Genomic DNA, 12,679 nt, shown 5'->3' on the forward strand with positions numbered 1-12,679 from the left:
ACCTCTAGAGACAGGGACAAGTCTGCACAAGTGAAGAGGACATGGCACCACTGGTTTGTATTCAGTCTGAACATTCAAATGCCACAGACAGAAGGAGGAAAATGTTTGCAGAATAATACATTAAGCTACTTTTATCCCTCTTTCACCCCTATTTTCCTCCTGAATCTATTGCCCTTTCCCAGGTTATCCTCGACATGCAACACTTCAACTGAAGCGCAGAAAGGTGAAATAAAGCCACCAGCGTAATGCAGCACGCTTGAATAGCTTATATGTGTGTTTCAGAGTGCTGGTCCTCCTCTGAGCATGCAGGTTTGTCCCTGGCCTCAGGTCAAATGAAGTAAGAAAAAAGGGGGTATACACACAGTGAGAGGCAGATTGGGAAGTCCACGTACCCCGATGATAGCATTCAGCTCGGTCATCGTCACCTGCTTGGCTCGCTCAACAGCCTGAGCCACCTGCTGTTGATGCTGCAGGACACACACACACACAACCATTAGATCTGTGATGGAGATAAATTCATTCAAAGAGAAAGCATCCCGGCCTGCTGACGGTTCAAATACAAGTTTACACACGGGCACTTCAGCTGAGAGGAGAAAATGCTCCATAATGCACAACAGTCATTTCATCCAAGTCCAATAAATATACCTGTAGGACTGTACATGACTGGGAATCAGGTATTAGCTATTCATTCATAAGAACAAAGAATATCAATGATAAATCAAAGATTAATCACTACTACGAATTTAATCAAGAACATATTAACCAATAAAGTTGGTGCAACAGTGTTTGGGTATCCCTCAGTTAAATCCTTGTAGATGTTTTCAGCAGATGGACTAATCCTTTAAGGCAACAGCTGGTAAAACTTTGCAAAGTTAGAAAAGCACTTCAGAGTGAATCAAAACCATCCATCATCTATTCACCGCTTAATCCTCATTAGGGGGGCTGGAGTCTATCCCAGCTGACTTACGGTGAAGGCAGGGGACACCTGGACAGGTAACAGTCTGTCACAGAGCTACATATAGAGACAAACAATCACATTCACTCCTACGGACAGTTTAGAATCAAGAGTTAACCTCAGCACATTTTTGGACTGTGGGAGGAAGCTGGAGAACCTGGAGAAAACCCACTCATGTACAGGGAGAACATGGAAACTCCATGCAGAAAGATCCCAGGAAGGCTGGGGTGAAGCAAAACCAGTAAATCTGACATTTGTTGTCAGAAGGTTGAAACATTTAGTTTCCTTCTTGATTGTTCTCCAGAAAAACCTTGAAGTTCTACAAAACTCTGACTTCTATTGTTCTGTTTTTCGGTGGCTATTTGCTGAATAGTACCTGCTAGAGAACGAAAAGAAATAATGTACTTGTTTTTGTTTAATTTCCAATTCAAATACATCATCATTTGACAAACGTTTCATTATTTAAATAATAAAGTCTGCATTGTTATGTGCAGTGAATTCATGTCTTGCTCATTCCATTGACAGGGTCTCTGCACAATAGCCACCCTCACAATTTCCTGCACAGTTACAGTTCATTGTGGTAGAAATGAGACTCATTCTCATCCTTGAAATGCTGCTAGCTGGGTTGACTCACCTCTTGTGACAAGAATGGCATGATCTGCGCCAGAATTGCATTGAGGCGTTTGGCAATCTCAGTCTGCAGGAGAAGAGGAAGAAAATATTAGATTGACATGCTCTCAGTGCACGGCGTGCCACGGGCAATAGAGGAATTATGCAGTTAAATTACCTATAAAACAGCACTAATGTCTGCAGCATCCATCAGGACAGACCATGTATTTCTTAACTAAACTGGGACCGCCTTCGAACAAATTTACTTCCCCCTCTCTCCTGCCTCCATTAGGCTCAGGCCTTATTTCATTAGGAGGCTGAAATATGCTAATACCATCTGGCTGGAGAGCGCCTAATGAGGTCCATACTTCATAATTACGGCCCATGCAGAGGGGGGCAGGGCACGCTGAAGCAGACAGGTTAACTCTCAGGCCCTATCTAACAGAGGCATCTTTGGTATCGACCACAGAATATTAGCTGGCAGAGTAAGACGATACCCCAGGGCTCGTCATACATAGAGCACTTTACAGCGCTGCATTTGGACAAATGGATGTGCCGCGCTGCCCGCCCACCGCACTTGAAGGTCCCAAGACATTTTGCCCGAGCCCATTTCCTTTTTTTAAAATCTGCACTTTCCACGGACGGCCGAGGAAGATGAGGAGGAGAAGGAGAGGAACACAAAAGTGGAAGGCAGAATAAAAGTGGAGGGGTGGGGTGGGTGTGGGGGTGGTGAATGGCGAAGTGAAACCCTCTGATTTGACACTAAGGTAATGTGGTTTGACTGAACTGGGGAGGAGAACTAATTGATTCTGAGAGATTAGGGGTGGAGGCCCAGCAGGTGTGTGTGGGTTGAAGAGGTCCTTCCCGCCGTTTTATACGCTGCCGCATTCCATTCATTTTCTCCCTTAACCTTGTTTGACTGTGAAAGGAGACGGGAGGAGAAAGAATGGAGGAAAGGGGGACACAGGAGGTGCCAGTAGCTTTCTGCACAACCTCTGCCACTCTTCATTTTGGAGGAGGGGAGGCAGGAAGGAGAAGGAGAAGGGAGGAGGGGGCAGACCTTTGCTGGCCTGTCAGGAATTATCTCACAACCCCCGTCTGACCTCAGACACACTGTGCTTTCTACCCTCCCTCCTCCTCCAAACGCTTCTTCACACCCCTTCATGCTAATCTCCACTACTCTCCTCCGTGCCCTCCCCTCCTTCCTCTTCCTCTCTCATCTTCCCCCTGTTCTGTTGCTGGGGCAACGCTATCTGGCACGGCTGATCGTTATGTAAATTGGGCTGGGGCTCTGACCAGAACAGCCTGTAAAATCATATTAGGCACAGCACAGAGGCAGGTCATTAAATTGAATTTTCGGCCTGTCGATCTGATCGGCACGGGAAATTAATGAGGGATAACTGGGAGTGGGGAGGAGGGGAGGGGGCTGCACTGGGGGGAGGCTGATGCAGAGGGGTGGGGGCGCGAGAAAGAGAGGGAGGGAGCTCTTTGGAGACTCATAAACCATCATCATTAGCGGGGGCTGGATACAATGACACATGGTAGGGTAAGAGTGTTTCAGTATCACACCACTTCTCTGGAAATGGCTGCAAGGGGAGCAACGTGGGGCTTGTAGAAACAGTGGTGTGCTGATACACTCAGCTATTAGAGCAACTGCATTACAAACCCTCACTCACACAGAAAGGCATCCATTTGTTCGAAGCAAATCACTACTTCAGATCCGCCATTTGAAGCCAAAAACATTCATGGAATTCAGGTGCACTTTGCCTTTTTAGTTGAATTGTTTAGCGCACTGTGCTAAAAACACAGGTTTCTCGCATCGATTCGTTCTGAAAGGCAAGTCGAAGCGCCAGGTGCTCCGAGAGCCGAGATCATGCTGAGCTGGGTGCTTTTTTTTTTTTTTTTTTTTTTTAAAGTTCAATGTTTCTGAACCCGTGACTTCCTCTGAAATTTACCCCCAAGTTGAAATATTTCTTTGGGGCCAGGAAATAAAACAATGGGCCAGACTTCCTTTGCATCCATTTTTGTTTTTCGTTTTGCGGCCCATTTATTGCAGTTTCATATCTCAGGTACAATTTCAGAGAATGTGACTCACATGTCAACCAGACAAACCAACTGCAAACCCCTCAACTGAGGCGCTGCCATTATCAGCTACATCGTATCCTTCCTTTTCAAATTTAGTCACTCCACTCTGTTCAGAGTTCACACATGTTAAGGGGGGGCAAATGGGCACACGGCATATTTGTACGACTTTTTGACAGCCATTTTTAAGGGGAAAAACACTAACACATCCAATGACTCGCAGCACTCATAACGACTCCCACTTTACTTTGGAGGCACTATTTTCCACAGTGCTTTTAGTGGCAGAGACAGGCACTGGAAAGAGTTTATTGTCACTTAAAGCCACTGAAAACAGAAGCCTTTGAGCCAGCAGAAGCTTTTCACTGCAGCTCCACAATTACAGGTACTCAGGGTTGTCTAGTAGCACCAGAGCTTGGAGAGGCTCTCTCTCCATTGCATGCCTCCGTCAATGGTGCGTTGAAAGCCATTTGGCTGTTCGTCGCTCCAGGCATTAGCCCCCGAGTGGAGAGCTGAGTCTCTGACGAGGATTCAATTGGCGAGGAAAACAAGTGGCATATGATGGAGGGGGGGGCAGAGATGGCTGTTTCTGAATTATCTTCTCAGCCAGAGCAGAGGAAGAAAGAGGCACTTAGAGGTATCTTGTTCATTACAAATGCATGAAGAATATTTTGCATGTGCATGTCATTCTATTTTCAGCTCATACACACAAAAAGGAAGTGACATCCTTTTCTGCAGGGGAGCATATGGAAATGGGCTGTTTTCCGACAGATTACATCGGATTTCGTTAGAGTTCAAACCATCATGTAGACAATATTTTTTATACTGCTCATTTTAAATTATGCAGTCTACATGTACAGACACACACACACACACAAAAGTGTAATCATGAGCTGCTTGAGTACACACAGATATACCCAAACGCTAATTGTGTAACACTGTTCTACCAGCTCTTCTAGCCTGGCTATCAAAATAAAGCATGTCTCTCAGCCTCCACTAACCTCGTCAACCTCCCTGGAGAGACTGTGTGTGCGTGCGTTCGTGCGTGCGTGCACGTGTGTGTTCTCATAGTCAGTTTGTTTTGGCTTTGAGACAGATCGGCCATCATCACCTTGGCAAACAATTCCAGGAATCCTGTATAAATTATTCATTTGCAAAAGCTCTCCTTCTCCCTCCCTCTGCTCCTGCTTTCACCCTCTTCCTCCAGGAAACGGACATGTCTCCCCCTGATAAAGCACTTTCACTGCTTCCCCCACTCATTCAACAAGTGTAGAAATGGACAGATTCACAAAATGGCTACCTTTGGTGCAATAAAGTCAAGCAGTCAAGTGCAACAGCAAGGTACAGAAATTTGTCTATTTGTGTTGCTTTCAATTCACCAAAGGAGGAACTGAAATCAAAACATAGGCAACCGTACAAGAGAGATAAACAGGGACCACAACAGGGAACAGAGGTAGTGAAAAACAAAGCAACCCCCACCACACAGACACCACAAAGTCAGCAGGGCACGTTGCTGAGGCAGCTTAATGAGCTGCGCTAATTAAAATCACTTATTGACAGCAAGCGAGGGTGATTACCTCCACCCTGCACTCTTTGCCATCATAAGAGACACTGTCAAAACAAATTACCCCCCGGCAGCCACACAGATCCCTTTCATAGCAACCATTCAGCAGCAGCGCAGGGGAAACTGCATACCTGCTGGAACTGGAATTACAGTGTGTCTATGTAGAAAGACGTATTCATATGTGCACGTGTGTTTGTGCCCGTTCTCCTTTCTTTTCAATCCAGCTTTGGAGCGATAACAACACAAAGTGAGTTTATCACATCTGTTTTCACACTGCAATAAATCTTCAACACGGGCGAAGTAATATGCCTGCCTGCATCCAATAATCCAGCCTGCCTTCCTTCATACCAATAACAGGGACAGCTAAGGGCCGTCTGTTTACCTCACGCTGATGTCATCACAAACACTCGTTCACCAGGGATGGGAGAAGAGGGGGAGAGAGAGGAAGGGAGGTGGCGGGAATCATGCATTATTCAGAGAGCTCCGTCGACTCCACCGGGCTTATTGATAAACAAAGGAGATGCACCGGAGAGGACAAGTCGATTAACCCATTTACCCCGAGGCCTCCAGCTCCTCTCCTGTCTCCGCACCCCGCCTTTTTACCCACTTGTTTTGTCCACCGCCGACCAGCATCCACCCACAACAACCAGCTCCACCCCCACCCTGCATGGCGATAAGTGCCTAACAGAAAACGCTCAAGAATGCAGAGGGGGTGGGCAGATTTAGCTCCTTGATAAACAGAAAACACACCTAGTTAGGACGTGCATGAACACACACACACACACACACACACACACACACACACACACACACACACACACACACACACACACACACACACACACACACACACACACACACACACACACACACACACACACACACACACACACACACACCACGTGCCTACAAAAAAAAAGTCTCTGCCTGATGAATTGCGCAGTGTGCTGCTGTTCCAACTGGGCTACCCTCCCACTGATGCCATTAACCTTCTGGATCTGAGGGCCATGAAGCTTCCACCCCACCTCTCTCCGTCTCTCTTCCTCCCTCTCTGGCAGACTCCCACTCTCATACATCATATCACACAGCTAATGACACAAGGGCCATCATTCACATCGCATCGTCGGGGTGGTGGGGCACAAAGAGGAGGGGAAAGCAATGAAAAGACATAAGGGCGCGAAAGAGGAGGTGGAAAAGGAGAATCGAGGAGGCAAAGGCGACTGATGGAAACAGTCGGCAAGACTGAGTCGGAGAAAATGGAAATGTAAGTGCAGGAGAATAAAAGAGGGGCATTTGGAGATCACGTTAATCTTTTCTCCTGCCTTTTTCACATTACACAGATGTGGGTTTCACACGGCTGACTAAAAGGCCTCGGGTCACATCTTCAGCTGAACAGCGTTGTTTTACAGCGGAGTGTACAAGTGTCATTTGAATTTTAGGGAAAGGTGATTTTGCATTTAGGACTGTGGGATCTGCAGATGTATTCTAACATCGCCAGAAGTTACTGAGCCAAGCAGATGCACGCTCCTGATCCTGAACTCTTTCTACGAAGTGCTCAAAACACTCCCAGACATCTCACATGTATGCAAAAAAAAAAATAATGAAACAATAGATGCTGTTATGTGGTGATGAATTCTGATGTGTATTTACATGTTTTAAATCAATCAGCAAACCCTGAGCTGCAACAAACAGCTTCTTTTCATCGTCTGGTTCATCTTGATTTCATTTCTTGATTGTTTAGTTTATAAAATGCCAAAGAGAATAGTACAGAATGCTCAACAAATTTGCCTAGAGTCCAAAATGACATCCCGACAGAGCTAACAACTGATATTTTTCAGGATTATTGACTGATCAAACTGTTCCTGACACATTTTATTAAGCTATTTTTTTTCAACATGACAAAAAAAAAACACACACCAAGTCCAACTTGAAGTGAGAACACCCATTTCCAATATGGCATTAACACCACTCCAAAGACAAAAAACACATAAAAAGGTCTCAGTATAAAGCACTTATTACCATCCAGAGGAATAGGAGTGCAGTGCTGGAGCTAGTGACACTTCAGGAGGGGTCAATCTTGTTGGGGCTTTAAGTTAATTGAGTATAAGGGATGAGGGGCGATTTCTAAACAACCTGAATACTACTACTCTGGATTAACTGCAAGCAAACTAACAAAGATGCCGCTTCTCCTCCACTCTACTGAAATGGCTCCTTGGGTGGCGTAGAGGGAACCGTGGGTATTTTTGCCCTGTTCATCTGTAAAAGTCTTTCCACTGCAGCATGATGCCCAGTGCTGGGTGGCAGCTGAACTAATGAGCTTTTAGCCCAGCTGGCACTGGGGAGGCAGACAGAATAATGCAGGCATGTATGTGCACACACACACACTCAGAAGGACAAACCACACAAAAACACATCCTCTTAGACCGTCTGCCAAATACTTCACTTTAATCTTATCAAACCATCCCCATCAGGCAGCGTGCCCTTCGTGTTGTTTAGCCTGTCAGCATTTTCACTACAGGAAACCAGTATGTGTATGCCTCCTAAAGGCATTTAAGGATGAGGGTAGAAACTAAGGTCAGGTATGCGTGTGTGTGTGTGTGTGTGTTTATATTCCTCAATCACTAGGGGGGAAAAACAGCCGTGTTTTGGCTGTACACAGACCATCTCTGATATGGCTACATACCTGTTTGTGCATCTCAATGTTGAGCCCATAGGACATCTCATAGTACTGTCAAGGAGAAAAAAGAGAAAACATTAAAACCATCATTTAAAACGATTCTCATTAGTTCAAATAAGTAATTAGAAGCAGATATGTATCCTTAATGAGATACTGTACATCAGAGCAAACTAGAAACACTCGACTTTTCTCTAGAAAACAGAAAAAGAACATTTGTTTGTGGAACGAGGCTGTGAAACTGTGGTTAACTGGTATGACACTTTTTTCAGCGCTCTACCCAAACAATAAAAGAGAAGTTGAATAGATGTTGCAGAACACGGCTGAACTATTAAAAATACCCCGTCATCAACTAAAGAAGTTGACAACTTCATGTACTTTTTGCAGTCGCAGCAGACAGACGACTGGGCACTGCCTGTCTTTGAGCACAAACACCGTCTATGGCTTCAGAAACCAAGGAGAGAGCCAAATACTATTATTGAAAACAACATTATCTGCTGATGATTGCCAAAAGCTTGTGAGCCCACCAACGGATACAAACTAAAGCCTGGTAGTTTGTCTGTCTTGTTTATCAAACACACAGCAAACAGCTTCCATTTATTATAGCTACTCCCACCACCTTCTGGTTCCTCGCAGGGAAAATAATATTTAACAAACGTACTGCTGCGTTTGGTTAAAGTCATTCCTTTCATGTACAAACAAGATAAGCAGGCGCACACACACACACACACGCACACACACACACACACACAAAGAGTGAGGTCTAAGTTACATCACTTGTCAGATAAAGATTGTTCTTTTTCCATGAACACAATGAAGCCTTTCCTGTATTAGCAAGAACCTTTGTGTTGGGTTGTCCTTAAAGAGGCACAGATTTCTTTGTCTCTATGATTTCATTTCAGTATTGAAACTGTCATATGTTTAACTCTTCACAGGATTTTGATAGCAATCAGTCTCAGTTCTTAAGTGCAGCAACAAAGCAAAGTGCCAAACTGCTTCAAAATGTTTAAGAACTAGTACAGCTGGATAATATTTTAATATTAGTGGTTCAGTTCTTTCACGAGTGCAACTACACTGTGAAAAAACTGTTGTTTTAATGGTAAAATTCTGGCATCTGAGGTCGCCAGAATGATACCATAAAATTATGGTAAAACATTTTCTACATTTATGATGAAGAAATATATCGCCATTGTTGGTTCTAGGGTTAAAAAATGTGCTTCATTCCATATTTTACTGTAAAAAAAAAAGTTTTAACCTTTAAAAATTTACATAAAAATACCAAATAAAATAAAGTTTATGTAACTTATTGTAAATATTACAGCATTTTGCCATTATCTGCACAACAGTTAGTGCATTTAACATTTAATATGTATATTTTTAGCAAAAAAATTGCAGTTAAACCTGTCATAAATATTAAGGCACATGTCCGTTATTAACACAAAAGTAAAGCAATTTGACCGGCACAAACTGTATTTTTTACATGTAATAAATGCAGAAATTGCCATGTTACTTGTTATAAATACTGCAGCATGTTTCCATTATCAACACAACAATTTAACTGGGAAAAACTGTATTTTTTTCAAGAATTAAATGCAAAAATAACTGTAGCAACAGTTTTGCAGGAGTCGGAAAATTTGTTTTTTGAAGAGAACAAAAATCTTAAAAAACACACTTTCCTCCTGATTAACTATGATTCAGTATTACATAAACAGTATATGGTTAGCATTTTTCCATGAAAAAATGACTTAAATGATTCATCTATTAACAAAATATATGCTAACTGCTTTATACATGCAGATTTTTGGGCTGATGCAGAAGAACACATGGAGTTCATTACACTGAACATCAGTTTGATTGATTTAGATCAGATTTTGTCTACAAGTCTGCGAAGAAAGTATTCTTGTTAACATTTCAACAGTGTTTGGTCCCAACAGGTATTCTATTACAGCTGGAGAAAAACACTCAAAGTCTCTCCATATCTGAGAAACCCCTGGATGTGACCCCTACGGTTCACTCTGGGAGAGCTGAGAAGTTTTAAAAAAAGACCACAGGAAACCCTCTAATTCATCCACAAAGCCAGCAGACCAGTCATTAACCCCCAGTGGGTCATGTTGGGTGTGTTAAGGAGAAGTGGTGGAGGGTCATAAAGAGGACCCTAGAGCCATAGAGGGGGGTCGTCACACCTGACAATCAATAGCCGGACATTTGACCCCAGCTAGAGTTTCAACTGCCCCTCAGCTCACCCCCACCCTGCAGCTGCTTATCCAATGAAAACACCGGCGTGAGTCAACAGTCTGGGGCTGCACCACCTGTGACTGCTCACCTGAGGCAAAAGGGAGGATACGGCATTAAATCAGACTCACAGCTTTACGGCTATAGCTCTTACCATGACGTAGTGACGCTGCATCTCCGTCTTTTCATTGGCTAGTTTATCGTACTCCACTTTGAGACTGGAGAGAGAAAAGAGGGAAAGAAAATAATGTTGTTGCACATGAGACAAAAACAAACGTAGGACATGTTTTGTTCCAATAATGGAACAAAACAGCAGCAGCTTCCTCTTCCTATTGTTCCTGACTGTGTACAGCGGTCCTTACCTGTGATACTGGGCCTGCAGGAACTGAAATTCGTCTTTGATCCGATCACAGGACTCTGCCACCGTGAACTTGAAGCCAGGCTGTCCTGGCTGGTGAGGTGCCTGAGCAGAAACCACAGGTGTAAATAACATTATCTCCAGCTCTCATGTCTCTTTTGCCACTTCCTCCTCCTTTTTTCTTGGTAAACTGTGTTTTTTTTTTCTCTTTATGGTTTGTCTTCTCATTTCCCCTGAGCTCTGACTGGCGGGTGGAGACTCAACATGTGCAATGACAGAGGTGGATCACTTAATCTGTCTGCAAAGTGGTGTTACACGGTATGAAGGGGATGATAAAAAAAAACCCATCATGCACTGTGTGATTTCTGTGCACAATTAACCTTTCAGAGCTGTAAAAATGCAACTACTACTGAGAAACTGAGTCAGTTTATGGAAGGAGCTGATGATCGGCTTTACTTAGCTGATAAAAAACCTTCAATAAACACCATCTCCTGGCAGAGAGAGGCGCTGACCATAAATAGTAAGGTGTGGATCAGCAGCTAATTAGGCTAATTTCTGAAAGGTGGTGCATTTGCATTGATTTACAAATAGTGACAAAGACAGTTACTTACCGGATGCCGGCCTTGCGGATACATGTCGAGTCGTTTTTCCTCGGGGGGAATCTACGTGTTCTCTCCCTTCCTTTCACTCCGTTAATCCCGGTGAAGGTGCGCTAAATCACCGCCACCCCCTCCCCCCGGTACGGACGCAGGATGGCGGCAGACAAAGCCTCTTTTTCGGCTCCGAGGCGCTCAGTCAGACCCCTACCGCTGGACGGATCACCTCCCGGCCTTCCTTTGTACCTAAACAAACAGAAAACGGAGCTGGATCACATTCACGGCACCTAACACAACACCAATTAAAGCCTCATTAACTTGCTCCACTGTCTATAACATAAAAAAAATGAGAATAAAGCGGGGTTTTTGCAGCATAAAAAAATTGATTAAAATATTTTGCACTTTCTGTCCAAAAGAATAAAAAAATCAAAATCTGTCGCCTCTATTTGCATTACAGTGAGGTTGGGGGTGAAACAGGCAGTGAAATGTGTTTGATTCCACGAATCAAATAAATCCCAAAGTTTAGACTTTTTGATTTTGATGCGATGCTCGGCTGCTGTTTTATTTTTTTGCTCGTAAATCTAACGACTTGACTTCCATAAAGGGAACGAGAACACACGCAACGGTTGTTTCTGGTGGTCCGGGAAGATCAGAAAACAGGGAGCTGCTGCTTTCAAAGTCGGCTGCCATAAAGAAGCCACACCACCACCAGCACCACCTCTACCTCCACCAGCAGCAGCAGCAGCCGTCTTGTTAGCGGCTCTCTCCATGAAACCCTTTTTACCTTTGTCTCGACTGATTCCTCCCCTCCTCTGCACAGGTACAAAAAAACAGTATCCACGAAAACGGCTTAATATCCTTGACTGATAAGAGCAGAAAATGTCGGTCGTCGCTTCTTCTTTGGGCCCCCTTCAGAGTGCTTTTAAACCCCGGGTGATCCCGAAGCGGAGAGCGGCGTCTCCGTCCCGGTTCCTCTCGCTCCGTCGGTCGCCCGGACGCTGGAAACCTCCTCGACTGGGGCGAGTTGTTTGACCGCAGACAACTTCAAAGAAAGCCCGCGTTAGATCCAGCAGCGTAGCGCGAATCACCCCCGGTAAGTCCAGAGACGGTTGCTGGCCGAGTAAACCGGTTAATTTTTAGTTTTTTAAAATAAAAAAAACCGTAAAATGTCGGCCGTCGTGAACAACACCGCCAGCCTGCCGTTGGGCTCCCAGTTCCTCCGCCGCGCGCTCTACCACACACAGACTGTGCACTGACACGAGGACCCGACTGCCGAGAGCCGCCGCCGACCAATCGGCTTTCTCCGGAGGAGTTTAGCTGCGCCGGCCAATCACGGCTCTCCGACCCCCACGTGGGGTGTCCCCGCACAGACGCGTCCCGATTGGCCCGCCGTGACGTGTGACCTCACATGTTCGCCATCTTGGATTTGAAGTGACATTCAGCGCGTTCAACAACTTGTTCAAAACAAAGGTAATAATTTATACCCGGCCTCACTGCAGCGCAATAAACCCACCACTTTTTACGTCGTTTAAAACTCACACACACTGCTGGTGGGAAAGTAACTAGCCAGGAGACAGAGCGTGTTATTTTAATAAAAGCATTATGAGAACAA

General features: G+C 44.6%; 1 protein-coding gene across 16 annotated transcripts in view; it reads right to left on the reverse strand.

Moving 5' to 3' along the window:
- The window catches only part of tle3b (TLE family member 3, transcriptional corepressor b), a 33,701-nt gene extending 21,378 nt beyond the window's left edge, over positions 1-12,323 (reverse strand). For 8 of the 16 annotated variants that reach the window (XM_023295792.3, XM_055011047.1, XM_023295790.3 and 5 more), the window contains exons 1-7: positions 11,852-12,323; positions 11,083-11,313; positions 10,476-10,576; positions 10,268-10,331; positions 7,891-7,935; positions 1,590-1,652; positions 393-467 (exon numbers count right to left, since the gene is read on the reverse strand). In XM_023295792.3, the coding sequence (XP_023151560.1) occupies positions 393-467; positions 1,590-1,652; positions 7,891-7,935; positions 10,268-10,331; positions 10,476-10,576; positions 11,083-11,106 (372 nt within the window). In that variant the 5' untranslated portion in view covers positions 11,107-11,313; positions 11,852-12,323. Of the gene's footprint in view, positions 1-362; positions 468-1,589; positions 1,653-7,890; positions 7,936-10,267; positions 10,332-10,475; positions 10,577-11,082; positions 11,314-11,851 lie in introns of all 16 variants that reach the window. The other 8 variants (XM_055011043.1, XM_023295789.3, XM_055011040.1 and 5 more) reach the window with 1 other exon arrangement.
- Between the last annotated feature and the right edge of the window lie 356 nt (positions 12,324-12,679).

Source organism: Amphiprion ocellaris, chromosome 1 (assembly GCF_022539595.1).
Source record: "Amphiprion ocellaris isolate individual 3 ecotype Okinawa chromosome 1, ASM2253959v1, whole genome shotgun sequence".
Lineage (NCBI taxonomy): Eukaryota > Metazoa > Chordata > Actinopteri > Pomacentridae > Amphiprion > Amphiprion ocellaris.